The following is a 22,604-nucleotide window of genomic DNA, read 5'->3' on the forward strand; positions in this document are numbered from 1 at the left end:
CAAAAGGGGGATGAAGCACCAAGACCAACCTTGCATTGAACCGTTGAATCCGGTGTTACCCAAACTACCAAAACTGAGAAAATAACTAAACTAAATAACACTTGCATGAAGCCCCCTCATAAAGACAAAACAAAACAAAAAAAAACAAAAAACAGATGCGTCACAGCATTTCTCTGCCCGTCCTCATTCTTTCTCTTCTCCCCCTTTCAGACCTCCTTCCCGGGCAACCTGCACCTGATCCTGGTGCTGCACCCGTCCAGCCTGGTAAGCCCCGCCCCCAGCCCCACCTCCAGCACCGACCTGGGCTTCCGCTTCACCCAGGAGGACTTCCTGTTGAAGATGCCGGTAAGATGCCGGTGTAGACGGGGAGGGACGAACAGGGGGGACGGAAAAAAGCAGAATTTGGGTGAAGATATCGGACAATTTAGGAGGTTTTTAGCTTTTGTTGTTGTTTAGGTTTGAATTTCTGATAGCGAGGTTTCTCACCTTTAAATGAATGACGTTTTCACGATCGTATTTTACAGTTCACATTATTACAAGAAATAAGTTCACAGATACGACTGATTTTGTCACTCAAACTGCGGCAAATGAAAAATCCACAAGCGCAAAATCAATCACAACAGATATCGGGCAGTGCTCGAAGCAGCAATTAAGCTACAATGTGCTGCTAGTTGAAATCTGTGGTATGACCCAAACGCCTTGGTTCAAGGGTAAAATATTTCACAGGTATGGTGAATACATTCCATTTAAAAAATCTGATACCAAGACTCGACTTTCGGATTTTGACACCTAGAAGTGTGTTGTTAATGAAGAAAAATGACTCATATGTCAACCATTATGTCCCAATAACTCCATACCCAAACACCCAGGCTATGTATGCAGGTCAGGAAAAGTAATGGATCAGATGGGTACTTCTGTAGCTGTGTTGTGTTTGTTTTCTCAGGTGGTGATGCTGCGCTCGGTGGGCGACCTGCTGCGCTACATCGATGAACACCACCTGACCTCGGATTTTACCGGAACAGTGGAGTACTGCCGCAGCGACTGGATCGTCCTGCGCACGGTAACCCGACGTCTTCCCGTTAAGTCAGTGTCAGTATTCACTGGATGAGTGCGGGTTAGGGATAGATACGGCCTCAGAGAGAAGGGCCCAGGAGGAGAAGAAGGAGGCCCAGGCTTGCAGAGTCAAACCTCCAGCTCACAACCCAGTATCTGGGCACAGTGCGGTCTCCCCCTTTCAGCTTTTCAGCCGATGGTTACACATGACGATTCCCGAATCCCAACTTCTTCTCCTTACCGATTCCTGCCCTACAAAACTGCTTGCTCTAGCGAGGATGGAATATGGAGAGCCACCCCCCAAACAAGGAGGACCAGATTAGGCTTCCTCCAACCCCAGGTCCACTGGGGCCAACAGTGGTTATCAGTTCAATTTCAGCTTCTACGGATCAGGCTGAAGGTGGAGCTACTTGGAGCCAATGGCATTCTCAAACCTAAGCTCCACTACTTTGAATCCGGTAGAGAAAGGCTCTTTATCCTCCTGGACATGGCCCAAAGAGCCTGGTCGGCATCCGCATCTGCCTTTCAGAACTCTGCAAGTTCCAGGCCCTGCTCGGACATTTGCTGCTGCAAGTTGCCCCAGTACTTTCTGAATTCTACATCCCCATACAGCTCCACTCTGATTGGTCTAAAAGGAAAAATATATGGCCAGCCTCGCCAGTTGGTGCAGAGTGAAATCAACAGCCTCCCTAGTGCACCGCCTATCAGAGTGGGCGACAATGCAGCCTTCCGGGACTTCATCAAAATATCTGATCTTTAAATAAAGGAACCGTTTTATTTGGATGCAATGGAATTCTCTGATTTTAATTCAGTTTCCAGAAAACACTGTGAGCACTAAGAGGTTCTACTGTGGAAGCAGCCACAAATTACTCATTGGGTTTGGATGCAATTTACTAAAGAGGAAACAGTTGTCATCCGTTTGCACTTTCCCTCCGTCATTATTTACCACTGCAAGTGCCTTATTCTAGTTTAGTTGATGCCAGTTTGTCGCTATGTTCTTGTTCTTTCGGTGGATAGAAGTAATACAAAGTGATATAAAAGCCATCCATGTAGAAAAGAATTTGAAGATAATTCTACTGAGCACGACTAATCCACGTGTGTGTGGGTGTGTCTGTGTGTGTGTGTGTGTGTGTGTGTGTGTGTGTGTGTGCGTGTGTGTGTGTGTGTGTGTGTGTCTGTGCGTGCGTGTCTTTGCAGGCCATTGAGAACTTTGCGGTGACGGTCAAGGAGATCGCCCAGTTGCTGCAGGGCTTCGGGTCGGAGCTGTCCGAAACGGAACTTCCCGACGAAGCCAGCGCCATAGAGTTCTTGTTGCACTCTCACACACATAAATACAGACAAATGAAGGTTCTCACCCGGTTATTTGTCTGTCTCCTCCTCTCTCCCTAGTTTCCATTTATTTCTCAATTTCTCCGCATGCTTTCTCTTTCAGTAGTGACCCCTTGGCTTTGCTGTGTATATAAACTGTATGCAGTATATATATCCATATCATATATATCTAGATGTGTGTGTGTGTGTGTGTGTGTGTGTGTGTGTGTGTGTGTGTGATCTTTTACAGGATGATATCAGAAGTGTACTGAAGGAAGGGCGCCTCCTGCAGTCCAACTTGGAAACTGCGAGGGTCTCCAAGAGGGAAGGGGTGGAGGAGAGAGACATCGAGGCCGACACGGCGACTGTTCAGAGGTGCGGTGGGAGGAAAGGAGGAGACGGGATGGGATGAGGAAGGAGAGAGAGAGATTCACACTGAAGCTACTCAACGCTATGTGAGAAAGAATGAAATGAAGATACAAGCATTTTTAAGAGATTTAGTGTGTGTGTGTGTGTGTGTGTGTGTGTGTGTGTGTGTGTGTGTGTGTGTGTGTGTGTGTGTGTGTGTGTGCGCACACACACGCAGACTCCTGGCCCAGCTGAGAGACATGGAGGAGGCCTTCGACGGCTTTTTTGAGAAACACCACATGAAGCTACAGCAGTATCACCAGCTGCTCTGCTACGAGATCAGCTTCCAGAAGTTGAGCACACAAACACACTCAGTCACAAACGTTCCCTACAAATATACAAACACCAAACAACATCAAAGACAACTAGGTATATTGTGATTTTGGTTGTGTGTGTGTGTGTGTGTGTGTGTGTGTGTGTGGGTGTGTAGATGGAGGAGGTGTTGGAGAAGCTGTCTGCCCAGGAGAAAGAGATTTCCTCCGTGGGAACCACGGTCGTTCAGACAGAGCAGCTACTGAAAGACCTTGAGTCACTGGACACACACGCACAGGTAACACACACATATACACAAGCACGCACACGCACGGGTTACACACACACACACACGCGCGCGCACACACACACGCACAGGGTACACACACACACACACACACACAGGTTACACATGCATATCAATAAGTTTCCAACACACAATTACAGCACCTCAAGGGCTTAAAATACTAGAACAACAGACTCTGAATGTGTTTTGCCGTCACCATCAACAACGCATCATTAAAAAACAAGATGCTTGCTGTAGAGCGCATGCAGCGACGTAAGCACGTGTTGAGTGACGCTGAGTGTCCATCTTTCCTCTCTTTTGGGGAAGAATAACTCATGTAAAGCTAGAAACTGCACTTCCACACTCTCAAACCCTTTGCCGTTGCTTTTGCTCTCACACACACTCACAACACACACACACACACACACACATAATATTCATATGATTTTACTTACTTACATCCCGTTGCAGCTTTCCAAATTATTATTTTGCCTTATTCTTTCCTGTCTTTTGACAGCAATGCAGCAGAATCTCTTTCACTTTTTCCCGTGCTGCGGTGATTCATGTAGTAATCGATGATTCCCCAATGACACTGTGTGTCCTCTTTTAGCAATCATGAAGCCTACAGGTTAGTCAGACTCAGAATCACGATTATTCTCTGTACAACAATGCACTTCAGAGGAAAGTGAGAAATTCGCAGAAAGATACCTTTATACATTTTGATCTTGCTATTATTTCTTTGATTAATATTTGGTAGCTTAACTCAGTAGCAGAACAGAAGTTCCCGCTACCGTAGTACTGTTATCTTCAATACATGACCGACATAGCTTACCGCTCCACAGAGCTACCCAGTATACAGGACTGAAACCTCAATTAACGTGTGTGTGTGTGTGTGTGTGTGTGTGTGTGTGTGTGTGTGTGTGTGTGTGTGTGTGTATGTGTGTGTGCGCGTGCGTGCGCGTTATTAGGGGGAGATGAGCCGCGCCCAGGTGGTGATACTGCACGGCCACCAGTTGGCTGCCAACCACCACTACGCGCTGGCGCTCATCATCCAGCGCTGCAACGAGCTGCGTCACCGCTGTGACGTCATCACCACCGCCATCCGCGCCAAACGCGCCTCACTGACTCGCGCTCGAGACTTGCTGCTTCGCCTCGAGGAGGTCCTGGATGACACACACACACACTCACATTTATCTCCTCATTTTGGAGACACTTAGTCACACACTTCATTAAACCGTTTATCTTAACACCACAAAAAAGCGGAGTGTTGGAAAGTTGCCTCACAGGCAGCAAACTCAGATATAAATGTATATAAAATATAGAAATATATAGAAATATATATATATTATATAAAAATATAAATGGCCCAAATGGCTCAAATACACACAAACGCAATCCCTTACACTGTTAATTTCATATAAGTGCAGTTTGCTTGCTCCGGCTGCTCATTGTTTCCATGGGTCTCGTGTGACTCCGGGGCATTAGCCAGAATTCACCAATCCCCAATCACCAATTTTCAAGTCAGTTTTCAGTCATGAGAAATACAGAACCGAAGAAAAACACGCATCCTTTCGCCTTTCTCGTACAGGTGTTTGTCAGTTTGACATAAAACATGAACAGCATGGACGTCCAGCAGGAGTGTTGGGACCCGAAATTGATTTAGATTAGGATAGAATCAGATTTCCCATAAATAAAGGATTTTGAATAATGATTGGGACGTGTACAGTATGTGCTCTGTATGTCAGTGTGTTTGTTTGAGCTGGATCACACGTGACACACAGACAGGGTGCAGCTCCAGTTCTATCTTCATATCTCTGAGCAGAGTGCAGCGAAAAAAATAAAGGAAAGTGAGCTCAAGAACAGAGGGGGCGCGGAGTTTGATGTGCTCTGCTCCAAACATCGTGCTTTTGCTTCTGCCTGCAGGTACACGCAAAGAAACGTTCACACAAAATGATTGCGATTTGAATAAATCTGTGTTAATTCATCAAGTTTTTTTCTGTATCTTTTTGTGTTTCTGTTTTTTTCTTTCTGCATGTGTTTGTGAGCATGTTGGTTGATATATTTTCCGGACCAAATGTCTGTCTGCTTCGGTTTGTGTGTGTGTGTGTGTGTGTGTGTGGGTGTGGGTGTGTGTGTGTGTGTGTGTGGGTACGTAAGTGTGTATGAGTGAGAGAGTGTGTGTGTGTGTGTGTGTGTGTGTGTGTGTGTGTGTGTGTGTGTGTGTGTGTGTGTGTGTGTGTGTGTGTGTGTGTGTGTGTGTCTGTGTGTGTGTGTGTGTGTGTGCAGGCCTTGCACTGGTGTGATGAGGGAGCATATCTTCTGGCCAGTCAGATGGTGGACAAGTTCCAGACCAAGGAAGGAGCTCAGGAGGCACTGCACTACCTCGCCGTGCACCAGGAGAGGGCACCGTCGGCTCTGAGAAGCAGCCAGGACACGCTCAGCTTCCAGTTCGAAGCCATTCTCACTCCACAGCTACAGGTAACGCAACCTGCCCGCTAACCAACAGATCACACCCACCTTACTGCTCGACTCTTTTTGCTTCTTTCTCTCCCACTTCACCGCTCTCTCTCCCATATGTCCTTTCCAGTCCCAGATTGCCATGGTGACGGAGAAGCTGAACGCTGTCCAGTGCATGATGCATAACAGAGAACAGTGTCTGAGGAAGTTGGCGGATGTACAGGTCCGGCCTATCCAGCTGGTGGCCCCGCGGCCGGAACCCCATCAGCTCTCACAACGTTGCAAGTCCCCCCTGTTCTCCCCTAAACATGGTACGAACCGCTCGAATCCCACTTCATGTATAGAGCTTGTCAGTTCTTTGGCCTGAATAAACCTGAAAAGTAAATTACAAATAAAACATTTTTGAGCCATGGATTCTTGGAATTTGGTGAATATATATTATATATTATTATCATGGGTTTATAGTAGATCGATAAAATAACCTTTGGGATTTTTACTATGTGGTGTAAATTACTCCAGTAAAATGCCACTTGTGAGATTTTAAAAAGTAAGTTCCGAAAAAGTAAGTTGCTAAGAAATGCTAAATTAAACAAATGTAAAATTGTTTATCCCTTAATATCACTTGGTTTAGTGAGTAGTCCCATGCTATTTTAATTTGAGTAAAATGTTATCATAGCATGTCTCGTGTAATCACATTACATCATTAAGCGGATGCTTTCGTCCAAAGCAACTTACCACAAAGGGCAGTTAGGGGGCAGTGCAGTTAGGGGGGCGGGGGGCAGTGCAGTTAGGGGGGCGGGGGGCAGCGCAGTTAGGGGGGCGGGGCAGTTAGGGGGGCGGGGGGCAGTGCAGTTGGGGGGGCGGGGGGCAGTGCAGCTAGGGGTGCATTTAACCCTTTGCGGGTGCTTTGAGAATTTTAGACGGTTGCTTTTTGTGTTATTTGCGCGGGTTTAGCGACCGCCAAAGCTGCGCAATACTTTTGCGAATTCACTCCTGAGGCTGTTTTCAGCTAATCAATGCACCAGAACAGTTTAAAGAGGCGAAGGATTAGTTGTCCGAGGCACAAAGCACAAGGCACAGCTGTTAGACAGTGAATAAGTATGCCACTCTGATGTGCATAGAAAATGTGTTGAGGGAGGATCTAGCTGGTGAGGGCACATACTTTATGCTTTATCTCACCGTAGTGCAGTCCTCTCAGTGAGTGTCCTCTGTCCCATTTTACATGTTGGTTTCTTTCCAGATTCTGTTCTATACACAGGACTCTTGTCCCTTCAGCTGTCCTCTTGTATCTGCATGGTTGTATCAATTACACATTCTCCCTCAAGCAGCTCTCCCAAATCGTGTTCCTATTTTCACTTCTTGGCATATACAATACACCGTGGCTCTGTCCCAAAACCTAATGTTTCCGCTCCTGCTACTGATCGCCCTTGTCACTTGTCCCTCCAGGAGACAGCTAGTAGGAAAGGATCAGTGTCGAAAGTAACAACTAGCTTTATTTATTCAGGTGGTCTGATCAAGATCAATATCGCTTTGGCCAGAGACCTGAGTAGTCCTTGATGTGAGTCCACTCCCAGGACCCAAACAAAAACCTGCAAAACTGTTTCTATCATCTCCCAGAGATTTGGGGCAACATGGTAAACACTGTGCAGACTAGAGGTAGAGGTACCAGAAATCTTTAGGGGTCTTTTTATTCAGCGTTTTATCCATCATACCCCCCAACTATAATCTTTTGCTTCCAACTAGCCTTGGGCGATCTTGCAAAATTTCAATTGCCGATCGCTGGGGGGCAGCAAATGGCGATATACGATTTGGTGAGGTGCGCGCATGGGAGTTTGCGCGCATAGGATGTAATGTAATGCGGCAAATATCGTTTCATCGTTCCAGTAGTGCAGAATTTACTATTTACAAGTTAAGTTTATACACAAAAAGATCCAGTATTTACATAAGTCCAAAAGCAACGGAAAGCACTGGGGAGTCGTGCGTCTCCACTGTCGAGACAGCGGGGACACACAGGTTTATTTTGTAACAGTATGGAGCGGCATAGTCTCTTCACTCAGTTGTGTTTAAAAATGTTGCTTCGTACATACATGCAGGAAGCAAACGAAAATAAATAGATCTAAAATCAAAAGATAGGCTCTCTCTTAGGTTTAGAGTTAGGTTTACGTTTTTCATTTTCCATACCAGTAAGAAAATAAGGAAATGAAATAAATCAAAATCTTTCTCCCTGAAATTATATTATATATTGCTATATTATAATGACACGATTTGCATATTGAGCAGCAGGTACGTGCGGGCGGCAGGGCCTGAGCACCTGCCCCCTGACCCCATGGTGCCTTATTTATCAGGCGCGTTTTTTTTTTTGAAGCTTGAATGGGCATAGAGGTAGCTGATTGCCTGGGCAAGATATATTCATGAGGAACGTGTCCTGGGTGAACCCGCAATGTGCGCACAGCGAAGCACAGATCACGGGCGTCCCGATGTGTGCACCATCGCAGGCATGATCTGCGCTCCGCTGTGCTGCTCCGTTTGCCCAAAATGCCAAGAACCGGAGCTGGGGGTCCATGTGCCTCTTCTTTTTGTTTTGCCCCTCAAAGTCTCTGCACTGGACTGTAGAGGGGAAGTGAGACCCGATCACCAGTGGTGACTCGACAGCTCTACGATTTAATCGTAAATCTGCCCAAGCCTAGTTCCAACCTCATCTGTCTTCCCTTTCTCTTCAACCATTGTGTCTTCTTATCTGGTGTGTGGTGTGTTTGTCCATATTTTATTTGTCTGAATGAGTATGTGTTAATGGGCAAATGCATATTTGTACACCTATATATATATATGAATGTATGTGTCTTTATGTGTTTGTGTGTATAAGAGTTTTTATGTTTCTCAGTTGTGTTTCTCTGTGCGTGTGTGTGTGTGTGTGTTTCTCTGCAGGCGTAGACTTCAATGTCCTGAACTCCAAGTTCTCCTTTGACCTGCTTCCTGGCAAGAGAACTTCCAAAAGGACCCCCAGTCAGCGCAAGGTAGATTTGACGTTTTGGTGTATGTAAGATAAGATTAGATAAACATCAATTATCCCACGAAATTGACTTGTTACAGCAGCTCAAGAGTCAAAACTAGAGGAAAAGAGGGAACAAAACAAAAAGATATATATTATTTATTTATATAATAAAAATATAAATTTAAATAAAATAAAAACGATATGCACTATATACACCTTTCACTTATACAGATATGGCCATGATGGATAATGACACTGACACATAGACACATGATCGTAATACAAACATGGTGTGTAGGATTATACTAAAAATATCAAATATTGCGCTCCAAATTTGAGTGTGTGTTTATGTTTGTGCATTTGTGTCTCAGCATGCAGGTGTGTGTGTGTGTTTCAGTGAGAGGGCGAGAGACTGAGAGAAAGAGAGAGAGAGAAAAGGTATTATTAGTTTCTGTCATGCTGCTATTACTGTGTGTCCTGTCAGATTGAGGTGATGCACGATTACCAAGGGAACAGCTGTTTGTACGGCCCCGCCCCCGACACCGACTCCGAAGTGGAGGACAACCACGAGCAGGTCACACGGTCGGCCACCGCTCACCTCTGATCCCTTGTTTGCTAAACTTGAAAAAACTTCAAATTTGACCTTGTGCTGCACGTCAATTACGAATACAAGAGCAGCTGTGTGGAAAGCGTTGGCGTCAACCATCTGCGTCTTCTCCCTGCCAGAATCATGTTTATGCCATAGTGCGGTAAAATCGACCCTGTTTTTGCAAAAGCCAGAAAACCTCGAAAATAAACCAACTTCTTCAATTATTTTAATTTATTTTGAGATAAGTTGGCTAGATGTGTGTAGGAGACCCTTCAGCTGGCTTTGTGGGGAAAGAAAAAATCTCATCAAGTAGAATTATCTCACCCTGCTGGCAGATATTTCTGCTTCTTCCTCTTTTAAATTCATTCTCTATTTCTTTGCAGTGCAAGTAACATAATTTTTCCAGTATCAGATCTTACTCATCCACGCTCTCTAGCTCTCTCCCTGTCTTTTTCACACTTTCTTTTTTTTCTCCAGCCATATTATGAAGGAGCTGATAGCAACGGAGAGGATCTATGTAGATGAGCTGCTCTCAGTACTGCTTGTGAGTTGCGCTTGTGTGTTTGTTTCGTCGTTTGTAGTTTTCAGACAATAAAGGTGCTCACTACGAGTAAAGGTGTACTTCTTCATTCACTTCTTCAAACACTATTCTGTATCTCCTAGTCTCCTACACTTGTCTCCTGTCCCATCCACTTCCATGCCTATACTCTCCTCCTGTCTTCTCCATTCCTCTTCTCCTGTCTTTAACCCTATAACCTCCTCCCTTTGCCCATTCACCTCTTTTCCTTTTCACATTCCTCTTCTCTCTCCATGCCTCTCCTCCTCCTCCTCCTCCTTTGCTTCCATGGATCAGGGCTACAGGGCAGAGATGGAGGACCCGGCCATGTCCAGCTTGCTTCCTTCAGCTCTTCGCAGTCAGAAGGACCTTCTGTTTGGCAACATGCCGGACATTTACCAGTTCCACAGCAGGCGAGAGAGAGAAAGAGAGAGAGAGACAGACACACACACACACACACACACACACACACACACACACACACACACACACACACAAACACACACATGCACACATACACACACACTCACACACACACACACACACACACACACACACACACACACACACACACACACACACACACACACAACTCTCATATAGTGTCCTCTCCTCTCCATTCCACTTGTCTTTCATTCCCTTTCTGAACTCCTCGTCCAGGATCTTCTTCCAAGATCTGCAGGGTTGCCTGGAGACCCCTGAGAGGGTGGGGGCCTGCTTCCTGCAGCGGGTGAGCAGGAGGGGGCGGGGATCAACGCTCTTCTCCAAATCGTTCATCTGTTCACCACTCCCTGCTGAAAGATTTCTTCCTTATAGATCAGTCACATGAAATGGGAGATGAAATGTTTGCCGAACTTTTACTCTTTCCCATTGTACAACAGTGAATAGTTTTGTTTACACACATATACACTATATATTGCGTACATGTTTTACGTTAGATTTTGAACACCCTAGAAGAGGGCTGACGACCTAGTAAATCCACTACATAGAGAAGAAATGGTTTGGAACACAATCTTAAGAGGGTGGGGAGTTAGAGTAGTGTGAGATCATATTTAGACATAGTATTAAGTAAGTTGCAACACTTACCAACTAACCAAGTTTGTGCGTGTGTGTGTGTGCATGTGTGTGTAAATTAATATTTGTGAGCAGAAGGAGAAGTTTCAGGTGTATGAGCGTTACTGCCAAAACAAGCCTCACTCTGAGTTGCTATGGAGACAGTGCTCTGATTCGCCATTCTTTCAGGTACTGTGGCTTAACCATGTTTGGCATGCATATACAACACTACAGCACTGAATAGATAATAGCTGTAAGCTGTGATATTTATATTTTCTATGATGTGCTCAGAGGGAGAAGGGGTGAGATAGACGAACCCCCTGTCTCTCTTTTCTCTCTCTGCTTCACTCTAGGAGTGCCAGAGGAAGCTGGACCACAAGCTGGGTCTGGACTCCTATCTGCTGAAACCAGTCCAACGTCTCACAAAGTACCAGCTGCTGCTCAAGGTTCTGTAGAGCCGGCGGTAGAAGGTCCCCTCAAAGCGAAACAAATCAAATCAATTGGGTTGAATAATTATACTTGGCACGTTTGCCGGCCCACAGGTGACGAGACGCAGCAACTCTGCGTTCCTAACCTGATGTTTCCATACAAATCACCTTCACCAATGACCTTAGCTTGTGATGGTGTCTGTAATAATTATTAACTCCTCCAATAACGATCCATGCATTTGCGACCATCTTGTTATATTCCCTGGGATTTTTATTATATTTTGATTTTATAATATTAGAACTTGGAGTGTTTGCTGTGTGGCAAACCAGTGCAGCTTTCTTCCTTAAACTTCTCACATATAATCCAGTATGGTGACACTTGGGCATGTTATAGGCCAATTCTAACACAAAGTATTCTTAAAATTCTAATATTTATAAGAAATTGATGATTGATAGAAGGAATTAGCGCATATTATGGTATTGTAAACAGTTTTAACTAACATAAGTCACTGGTTAGAATGATAAAATATTTTAAGATAAAAAATGAAATTGAAAATGAAATTGAAATACTGAAATTATAAATTATATATGTATATATAATATGCATATATAATATGCATATATATATATATATATATATATATATATATATTTGCATGATGCTAAAATACATGAAATAAGAAAACTTGTAGTGTACAGATATCTTGTCCACAAGGGGTGGCAACACTGGCAAAGCACAATGCCTTATTCCTTAGCCCTTTAACATGACACCCACGAACACATTTATTACTGTGAAATCAATGTGTTGTGACAGGGGGGAGGGGCTGCCTTGACCATTTTAAGCTGCATCGATCACAGCTCGAAAGATCAAAAATCTAGTAAAATATATATATAAAAAAAAATCACTTTTTGTAGCTAGACTGGACTGAGGGAGGGAGGGATGGAGGAAATCAAGTGCAGCCATTTAAACTTATTCCATTGCAGATTACAAGCGGATTGAGGAACAGCTAGGGAGCAGCGATGGCAGACGGATAGAGCGCAACCATTTGAACGGTGGCAGACAAAATGAGAGGGAGCTAAGCGGATAAGCAGAGGAGCAGCAGTCCTGTTGCGATTAACACTGAATCGCCACTCTCCCTCTGCTCCTGCATAGGAGCTGTTGAAGCACTGCACAGAGGAACAGTACCGCTGTGAACTCCAGGAGGCCCTGGACTCCATGCTGGAGCTACTCAAGGCGGTCAACGACTCCATGCATCAGATCGCCATCACTGGTTATCAGGTACCACCGACATCATGTCAATCGAGAGTGTCAATCAAGTCCCTCAGCATCAGAAAGTAAACTCCCTGATTCTCACCAATTAAATTATTCAGGGGAGGAATCCAGGGTCACATGATTAGATAAAATAATAATATTACCAGATAGTGAATAGGAAATTACATCAGAAATAGTCTGGCCTCCATATGAATTCATTTGGCAATCAACTTTAAACACTGTGGCATCAGGTCACTCTACATACTGTATATAAATAGACACAGTTTTGGGAGACAGTACTTTTTTAGAATGAATGCAATTCTCATTGGGTCATTACAAAGTACTGTAGCACTTTGGTTCCTTGACACATACTTAGCCAAGGTATTCACACATCTGCGGCAGTTGAGTACAATGAACATCACAAAACCGCAATGGAGCATGGAATATACAAACCTATTGTGTGTAATCACCGGGTGCTTTGCGTTGACATTTCACTGCATATATGTATGAAAGTATGTATATGTATGTGACGAATAAACCTCTTGAATCTTGAAACCTTAGTGTCACACGAAGGTTTTCACATTATCACTTTCAATGTTTGACGTCAGTCAAGCACAGGGGACCTTGCTTGTGTCCAAGGAGAAATGTAGATGCATTTCTCTGACCGGAATGAGTTTCTCTTATCCCTGCGCCTGTCTATCGATCTATCTGTCTGCCGGTCCGACCGCCGTCCTCCCCAGGGCGACCTGAGCCAGCTGGGCCGCGTGGTGCTGCAGGGAGGCTTCAGCGTGTGGATCAGCCACAAGCGGGCGGCGGTGCGTATGAAGGAGCTGGCCAGGTTCAAACCCATGCAGCGGCACCTGTTCCTGTACGAGAACGCCCTGCTGCTCTGCAAGCGGAGGGAGGACGACTCGCACGACAGGACGCCCTTCTACAGCTTCAAGCACTGCCTGAGAGTGAGCGTGTTACAATTAAGTTCAGTCTCACTGAATTGAGCATTGTTGCTCTTTTTCATTTTTTTGCGTTCTAGTTTTGAATTAGATTCGGTTCTGGTATCTTTACCTGTATCCAGTAATAACAACAACGACAACAACAACAACAGCGTGATCAGATCAACAGTATTGGCTTCTCTATCTCTACTTGTAGATGAGTGCGGTGGGGATCACAGAGAATGTGAAGGGAGATGTGAAGAAGTTTGAAATCTGGTACAGCGGCAGAGAAGAGGTGTACATAGTTCAGGTGTGAGCTTTGCTCTGTTTCCCCTCATCGCTACCTACTTACTGTAGCTCTGACTTGACATTTATACTGTAAATACAGTATATTAGTACTAACCTTACTGTGTGTGTGTGTGTGTGTGTGTGTGTATGTGTGTGTGTGTGTGTGTGTGTGTGTGTGTGTGTCTCTAGGCTACCACACTGGAGGTGAAAGTCTCCTGGCTGACAGAGATTCGAAAGATTCTCACCAAACAGCAAAAATTGCACCAAGGTTTTTAGTTCTTTCTTTCTTTCCTTCTTTCTTTCTTTCTTTCTTTCTTTCTTTCTCACTCAACGTCTGATTTTTTCACACTGTATTTCTTTCAGAAAAAAACACGCATTCAGAAATTCGGTTGAGTTATATTTTCATTTTGTTTAATACAGTATATGCTTTTGACTCACGGCAAAGTTTCAATTTTTATAGTGGAACTTACTGGGAAATAGTGGATTTTCCTGTAAGGAGGTGATAAAAATCCAGTCTGTGCATTTTGTATGCCCCCCCCAGACGAGGCACCATCCCTCTCGCTGTCGGACGGCCCCCTCTCAGACAGGTGATACTCCATGCATGACCTGCTATAATGCCACTTGGCAGCCCTCTGCATCAGCATCTCACTTCGCCATTTGTAGATGGGTGCGAACAAAACATTTTGAATTAAGTCAGTGTTGAAACACACAAAAAATGAGGTGTTATCTACAAACGGTGATTTGAATGTACAGTGTGTGTGTGTGTGTGTGTGTGTGTGTGTGTGTGTGTGTGTGTGTGTGTGTGTGTGTGTGTGTGTTTACAGTTTATAGTAGGACATTTCTATAGTCACTGTTACATTTTCAAATGTTTAGTTTGCATGCTTGCTTGATGTTAATGTTTATCACCCTCTATGAATTATTGAGTCTCTGTAGCACCACAAAACACAGATTATACAGTATACATGGAAACACAATTGTTTGCCCGTGTTTAAATTATGTAAGGTGAGCTGGTGCACTGTGTTTGGACTATATAATTTCCCCAGAGGAGAAAAAAACACTGTCCGGTGTTTCAAGTTCAGATATTGTTGTCGAGAGATATTGTCATTTTAGTGTTCTGCTTTCCGTCAGCCTTCTTTTTTTTATGGTGCTTTGTGATGCTCAGCAATAGACAGACCACAGAACTGTGAAGGTTGTTTATTTTAGGTTTTGAATGGTTTATCTAAAAAGCAGACCTTGGTCCAAAAGCATTTTCCGACCTGTCGGGATCGAAACAGTGGTGAGGTCTGATGATTTCAACACAAATGAACTGAAATGGTTAAGTTGGTAAATATATACAGTAAGGACTTTTAAATAATTAACATGCATATCTTTTTTTATTTATACAATGATATACAGTATATTTTATTCATTATATTGTACAATATTTATATATTGTTAATTACAATGTCATCCACTCGTTATTTAATAGTATGTGTTAAACCCACCCTAAAATGCTATTTGATCCAGATCTCATTCAGAAAAATGCAAAATAACATTTTCATATCTTGTAGCATTCCCTGGTATTCTCATAGCTTTCCCTCAATGGAAAAATATATATGGATATATTTGGGCTGTCGAAGAATGATTGCAAACATGTTTTCATTAGTTGCAATTCAAGTCTTACATCTGATGAAATTTTGCGAAAAGCTTGCACTGTTACAGTGTCAAACCCATAAAGTATAAAAACAACTAATTCATAGGTTTTTCTCTGCCTTGGACTCGGCTGGTTAGCCTTGAAGGCTGGCATGCTGAGCTCTGATATAAGACAATATAATTCTATGACCAGCAATCACATTGAACATTAGGGAATTTTTATCCGCAGGGCCGTCTGGCGGGGGCTTTAAACTGGAAGCATCTGTTGTGTAGTTGACCTTTTTTCTCTGTTAATCAGAACCACTTAGTTGGAGTGCAGCATTGCAAGATGCGGAAGACAAAAATGTTGTGCAGAGACCCAAAAATGATCACATTTCCCAAATTATACTTTGTCCACTGTGATGCAATCATGACTGATCCACTATGCAGATATACTGTATATTGACTCTGTTGATTGCTTTAGCTTATTTGGCTCATAGCTTGCTATTGTTGCTTTTAAATTGTATAAATACAAGGGAGTGTGGTTGAGGGCTGTACCTGACTCAGAATTTTGTCAGTCGAATCGGATTTAGCTGTTCAGTGTGAATATTCGACTAGTCGACGATTTAAGAAAATTGATTTTCTATTTATTTAGCACTATGACCCGTTTCTACTTGCAATAAGATTTAGATATTCGTCTAAGAAGCATTTTGGCGATTGTCAGAGAGAGATTGTCAGTATCTACGCTCTCTCCCGATACATCGCCAGATATTGGTGAGGAGGGCGGGGCCGGCTCCCTCTGACTGCCTCTCACCCACACGAGGAGACGAGGGCGCAGATTCCACGCTGAACGCCCCCTCTCCATGCGTAATGCGCAGAAAATAAAGCAGCGTCGATTCTGCTCTTAATTTGTTTTAGATAGAATAAAAAAAGAACCGATAAGAGTACTGTTAAAGTGTCGTATCGATAAGCAGTATCAGTCAGAGTAGCGGTACCGTTAAAATATTAACGATATCCATACTCCGTTCCTCCAAATAAAACAACTAAAAGTTTTATTTGGAGAAACTTTAGAATTAATTTTGCAAGTGTTAACTTGTTATCCTGGACAGCCCAATACATGATATGTAGCACACTAGTTTGGGAAGTAGGAGCTCATGAGTCCCGGGATGCTGCAATATATGAGTTAGTCTGCGCGTTGAATGGAATGTTAAAGTTACTTACAGAATGTGAATGACGTATTTGCTTGTTTTTGTGACACCGTGGATGTTGTTGCTGTTGTTTTCGTTTTTGTACGTTTTGTTTTTGTTTGTTATCGTTGTCTGTCATTTCCATGGTGACGGAGTTCAAGTGTCTCGGGGGTGTGTGTGTCGTGGGGCGGAGCATCGGTGGGGGGCTGCTCAGCGTGTCTCCATGTTCCCCACAGCTCCACGGCAACAGGCCACGCCCACATGCTTCAGGGGGAGGAGTCAATACACACCAGCCCCGCCCTCTCAGAGACTGTGGTCAATTCACCCCGACGCAGTAAGTGCCTTTGTCACAATACGCTAAGGGCCGTCAATGGCTGTGTAAAGCCTGGTTTATAGTCGGCGCAGCTGTAGTGTTGTTTAGTGCCGGCTGCCACACAGTGATTTTTTTGTGAGGGCGTGCACATCCTAATTTCTGGAACTCCGTGCGCTTCAGGTAATTTAAGATGGACGCGTCCCATGGACGGTTGTGCAAAGAGGTCTGAAGGTACAATCTGTACGATCCATCCATGTGTGACCACAAAAATAACCAGATGGTGTTGAATTTAGGAAGGAGATGGCACCGTCTCTGTCCAAAGATTTAGACTGTTTTAATACCTCGCCACTTCTTTGGAATGTTTACACCGACAATTTGCACAAATTCACGACAATATATAAAAAAAACCTGCACAAGACTTTGTTTTTTACTTTTACTGCTCTTTTAGTTATTTGGATCCTTCCCTCAGGACATCTTTATAATGTTTACAGCAGTTCTTTCAGTTTCCCCTGGTGGCTTGTGCACAGGGCCCCCTGGTTTCAGGAGACTATCGCCATGGCATCTACACTGCAACGCGCAACTACATTATACACCGATCAGCTTCAACATTAAAACCACTGACAGGTGAAGTGAAAAAAACATTGCTCGTCCTGTTCCCATGGCACCTGTCAAGTGGTGGGATATATTAGGCAGCAAGTGAACAGTCAGTTCTTGAAGTTGATGTTTTGGAAGCAGGAAAAATGGGCAAGCGTAAGGATCCGAACCGCTTTGAGAAGGGCCAAATTGTGATGGTTACATGACGGTCAGAGCATCTCCAAAACGACAGGTCTTGTGGAGTGTTCCTGGTATGCAGTGGTTAGTACCTAAAAAAAGTGGCCCAAGGAAGGAGAACCGGTGAACCGGCGACAGGGTCATGGGCGCCCAAGGCTCATTGATGCGCGTGGGGAGTTAAGTCTAACCCCTCCGGTCCGATCCCACAGAAGAGCTACTGCAGCACAAATTTGGTGAAAAAGTTAATGCTGCTATGATAGAAAGGTGTCAGAACACACAGTGCATCACAGCTTGCTGCGTATGGGGCTGCATAGATGTAGACTGGTCAGAGTGTCCATGTTGACACCTGTCCACCACCAAAAGCGTCAGAACTGGACCATGGAGCAATGGAAGAAGGTGGCCTGGTCTGATGAATCCCGTTTCCGGCCACATCATGTGGATGGCCAGGGTCTGGGTCCTATCTGAGCAAGCATCTGTGGGATGTGCTGGAACAACAAGCCCGATCCATGGGGGCCCAACCTCGCAAATTACAGGACTTAAAGGATCTGCTGCTAACGTCTTAGTGCCAGATACCACAGGACACCTTCAGGGGTCTTGTGGAGTTTGGCGGCACAAGGGGGAGCTACACAATATTAGTAGTTATTGGTGGTGGTTTTAATGTTGTGGCTGATCGGTGTATATGCATGTGCGCTCTGGTAGAGCTTGCACCATGAGGCGGCACGCTTGCGGCGACTATAACTGAATTATAACAGTATTTACAGTTCCAAGCACTCAAATGAAGTGTGTATTTGGAAAGAGGGTCTTTCAAAGTATTCCTGTTATAGTAAAGACGAAGCATGGAGGGGTTTCCCTGCATTGTAGCATTGCTGCCAAAATAGAACATAGAAGCATACATGTGATAAAACACTCATGAATGTACGGTAATCAGATTAAATTCATCCTGGACAAACCCTTATTTCTATTGTTATGATTAAACAATTTGAAAGTTGGAGTATCTACATATAGTACATACTGTATATGATAAAACCTCATGAATGTAGTGAGGGTGTTTGACAGTTGTCGTGTCCCGTGCAGGTTGGCCTACCCCGGCCCACTCAGTGGCAATCTGTGAGGGCCTGGAGGACTGGGGTGGAGCGACAGACCTCTCCAACATATCGGATTCAGAGGATGAGGAACAGCCTTCACCTCTGGTGAGATTACAAACGACCCTTATAGGGTGGGGCTCATAAGTTTGTAAAATGGTGGGGTCGCAAGGTGAGTTTCAATCCAAAAAAGTTTCACCATTTCTTGTAGGGAAAAAATTGTAATATGACATTACTTCATGCAGACCATATTGTAATGCTCCAAAATTGGATCATGTAAAGCAAAAAAACACTACATTAAACTATATTTATATAATTATAATTGCAGGAATCTCTGTCGGTGTCCTTCGATTATAATGTACTTTGATTATCTCCACAACGGTTCATCCTATCTACTTCACACTCGGCGGGTGTATTGCAGGGGACCCAAGGACGTGCAGTGTTGAATTTGATGCAATTTGGACACATGGCAGGTGTAAAATTAATAAACTTTTAATGAACAGTGAGCCAGAGTCAAGTCAAGTAAGAGTGTCTTACTTGACACCCTTGTAGTGTCAAAGAAAGTGTATGACTTGATTTTTCATTGATATTTTGTCAAACTGTGCCATGTCTCAGAAAGTCTAATATTTTGAACGGGCATGTACTACAGTAGTATATGGAAGGGTTTGACAGTAAAGATCATCTTAACCTTGAGCCTTACTTGTCGTTACATTATAGAGAGCAGGTTGCAACACTTGAATGTTTCTCGTAAATAGCATTAAATTATCTTAGTATAATAATTCATATTATATATTAATAAAATAATTATTCAGCTTTAATACTCAGCAACTGAAAATCAATGATTGTGATAACCCCCCCCCCTTATATCTATTGCAATAATGATTAACATCCATATGCATGAATCAAGTTCAAATTCCAGTTCAAGATATTATTTGTCACATACATACGCATACACATACAGTCATAAATATATGCAGTGAAATGTCATGACACCTGGTGATTACGCTCAATGAGCTTTATAAGCTCTAAAAATACTAAAATCATCCTCAGAGCTATTGTCCTGTCTTCCATAGGTGGCTGGAAGGTACAGGGTCATGGTGGAGAGCAGTATGGCAAGCACTGATGACATCATCTTCAATTGTGGCGACGTCATCCAGCTCCTGCATGAAGACGCATCTAGAATGTGGTATGCAGCCCGTGTATAAACATTTTCATTATAGGTTTTTAAAGACAAAATAATGGCTTGTGTGAATGCAACTGGAAGAACCAAATTGTAAATAATCATTGTCGCTGTTAAGTATGTGCGCACATGTCGACTTTTTCCAGGAAGGTGAGGAATGTGAGTCGTGGTGAAGAGGGGCGTGTCCTGGCGGAGGACCTGCACAGGATTCTGGGAGAGACCTGCTGAGAGTCAGTGAGAACCGAGTACGGGTGATGTCTGGCTCCGTCCCAAAAACTCGTTGCTACTGCTACTGCCACTTTTGCTGCTCCCTCTCACTCGCGGTAGGACTGGAGCCATGTTGAAATGTGACCGTTGAAGAGCTGGCCAATCACAACCTGCCCACATCTGCGCAGCAGCCAATCACATACCCTATACATGGCCAGCATCTTCTCAGTAACTGCACTTTTATTATGCACTCTGTACAAAAGGTGCCCACTTCCATTTGTGAAATGGGCACCTCTGTGCTTGAATGTCCGTGCATTACAATTGGGAGCGTCGGCAGGTTAAATTGTTGAAGCCTTTACCGACACACTGTGATTGGGACCGCACATGAAACGGCGTCTGGAGGAAAACGTCTGGAGCAGTAGCAGTAGCACTAACCTTCTAGGGATTTGGGACACACTATCTATGGGACGCCATCTTTTTCATACTTTATTTTTTTACCTTCAGCAGCACTCTCTGTGGATAACTCCTTTCTCTATGACTGCCAAAGGACTCTCATACATGCAGGCCGAATCGGGGTCTCCTTCTCACACACACACACACACACACACACACACACACACACACACACACACACTTACAGACTTTTTAATTACATTTTCTTTTGGACCATCATGTGGCCTCCCCCAAACCCGTATCCACCAAAACAGGCGGAAGCACAACATTATCAGCAAACTCTTTTGGGTTATGTCCGGCAGCATAGAACCTCAGAAAGACACAGCAATGCAAGCTCCACAGCTGGGACCTCAAAAAAAAAAATCATTTTTTTCCATAGTTCTAGAGCGTATATATTTTGGACTTGAGTTACGAATTCAAGACATGGAAATGGGGTCTTGATTTATACATGTGGACTATTTCTTCACTTTCAAGATGTAAATCATGTATTCTCTGTATCTGTTTTCTTGTTACTGTATGTACCACAACGGTTGTCACTTACACCACGTATAGGCCTACCCGCGTTTCCTCGTGGTTCATGTGCCAAACTTTTCAAACTTTACCCCTATTTAGCTAATTATTGTTGGTTTCCTTTTTTTTGCAAGCTCTCCTCTCCGCTGCTGATGCTAATAGTCGCCTGGATTAGAACTGCTAACTTCAGTCAGATGACTCCATTGTGTCATTTTATCGACCAGCTTCCATAATGCATCCACGATGCAGCAATATAAGAAAATAAAACCTTTTTTTTTTGTCTTTGCTTGACCTACTTGAGCGCTATTGTCTCCCTAGAAGCTGCTTGGAAGGTACATACAGCCATTTTAGATTCATAAAGTAACTTGGCAGCAGCGACTGCTCCACATAAAACCCTTCCAAACCCTTCACATGGATTTTTGTTTTGAATCTTGGTCAATTCACGCTGGATCTAAAGTTCAGATTTCCCCGAATTGATTAACAGACATAGTGAGGTGTTCCCATGCTCCGTCAGGAACTACTATTTGAAACACATAAGCCAACTGTTGAACTACTCTTGGTGTTGCCCCTCATTGCCGGGAGTGTTTACTATACTTCAGTTCATTTGGTGGCTCGTTCACTTTTTCAACTTCCTGTGTACGCTGTTAAATATGATGCAACTCCTCTGCAATGTGAGTCTCTCTTGGTTGCTTCTGTAATTTTCCGACCTGTGTGTCTCCTGACTTGACCTCATGATTCTCTCTGTTTGCTGCTCTGCATGGGTCGCCCGCCTCTGTTACATATGTGTGATAGCTTATTTCAGTTTTTCTCCAAGAGAGGGAGTTGCGTAGTAATTGTAAAAGGCAGTGACGCCGACATATGTCAGTTACACAATTACAAGGTAATAGTAATGTAATCAGTACAGGTGGCCTTCCTCAGACAGAGAATGTAGAATCAGGTGGGCATTCACTTCTTGAATTGCAATTACGTCGCGGATTACTTCTGTGTATCCTTCAGAGGATATTTTGGAAAGTTGGCTTATGAAAACAACCATGGTGTTTCTCAGATCGGGGCACAAAATGCTCCACATTGCCGCCTCTTGCAGCGTCACCACCACTAGTTAGGTTGGATCGGGTCACGCCAGGACCAGTCCTGGACCGGTCCCAGGCGGCTTTTTGGGCTGCCATCGATGTGACGCGGCTGTGCCGAAAGCAGCCGCCGACGAGCCAATGAGGAAACCCGTAATATCGAAGCGTATATGGAATGCATGTTAAAATAAAGAAATATTAGATATTTTTGTTGCACTTCACTATTAACGATTTAATTTATAATAATAATATTATAATTTACCTCCAACTGCAGAATTAATCAATGCAGTCCATATCTGCCCACCCACTCTTCCAATTTTATGGAATGTCCTTTTATTTTCTTTTGACGGCACAAAAGAAATGACAACACAT

At 43.8% G+C, this 22,604-nt stretch overlaps 1 protein-coding gene across 1 annotated transcript in view; it reads left to right on the forward strand.

The window, feature by feature from the left end:
* The window catches only part of mcf2b (MCF.2 cell line derived transforming sequence b), a 25,102-nt gene extending 2,584 nt beyond the window's left edge, over window positions 1-22,518 (forward strand). The window contains exons 2-26 of the mRNA XM_080013718.1: window positions 211-345; window positions 944-1,060; window positions 2,251-2,400; window positions 2,612-2,736; window positions 2,948-3,062; window positions 3,200-3,319; window positions 4,276-4,467; window positions 5,594-5,785; window positions 5,895-6,075; window positions 8,690-8,778; window positions 9,241-9,338; window positions 9,823-9,889; window positions 10,199-10,314; window positions 10,562-10,631; window positions 11,051-11,143; window positions 11,308-11,400; window positions 12,536-12,661; window positions 13,375-13,590; window positions 13,781-13,873; window positions 14,041-14,119; window positions 14,393-14,438; window positions 16,886-16,983; window positions 18,808-18,923; window positions 19,889-20,001; window positions 20,142-22,518. Of these exons, the coding sequence (XP_079869844.1) occupies window positions 211-345; window positions 944-1,060; window positions 2,251-2,400; window positions 2,612-2,736; window positions 2,948-3,062; window positions 3,200-3,319; window positions 4,276-4,467; window positions 5,594-5,785; window positions 5,895-6,075; window positions 8,690-8,778; window positions 9,241-9,338; window positions 9,823-9,889; window positions 10,199-10,314; window positions 10,562-10,631; window positions 11,051-11,143; window positions 11,308-11,400; window positions 12,536-12,661; window positions 13,375-13,590; window positions 13,781-13,873; window positions 14,041-14,119; window positions 14,393-14,438; window positions 16,886-16,983; window positions 18,808-18,923; window positions 19,889-20,001; window positions 20,142-20,223 (2,922 nt within the window). The 3' untranslated portion in view covers window positions 20,224-22,518. The remainder of the gene's footprint in view (window positions 1-210; window positions 346-943; window positions 1,061-2,250; window positions 2,401-2,611; window positions 2,737-2,947; window positions 3,063-3,199; window positions 3,320-4,275; window positions 4,468-5,593; window positions 5,786-5,894; window positions 6,076-8,689; window positions 8,779-9,240; window positions 9,339-9,822; window positions 9,890-10,198; window positions 10,315-10,561; window positions 10,632-11,050; window positions 11,144-11,307; window positions 11,401-12,535; window positions 12,662-13,374; window positions 13,591-13,780; window positions 13,874-14,040; window positions 14,120-14,392; window positions 14,439-16,885; window positions 16,984-18,807; window positions 18,924-19,888; window positions 20,002-20,141) is intronic.
* Window positions 22,519-22,604: the final 86 nt, after the last annotated feature.

The sequence above is a fragment of the Zeus faber genome (genome assembly GCF_960531495.2).
Source record: "Zeus faber genome assembly, chromosome: 14".
Classification (NCBI taxonomy): Eukaryota; Metazoa; Chordata; class Actinopteri; order Zeiformes; family Zeidae; genus Zeus; species Zeus faber.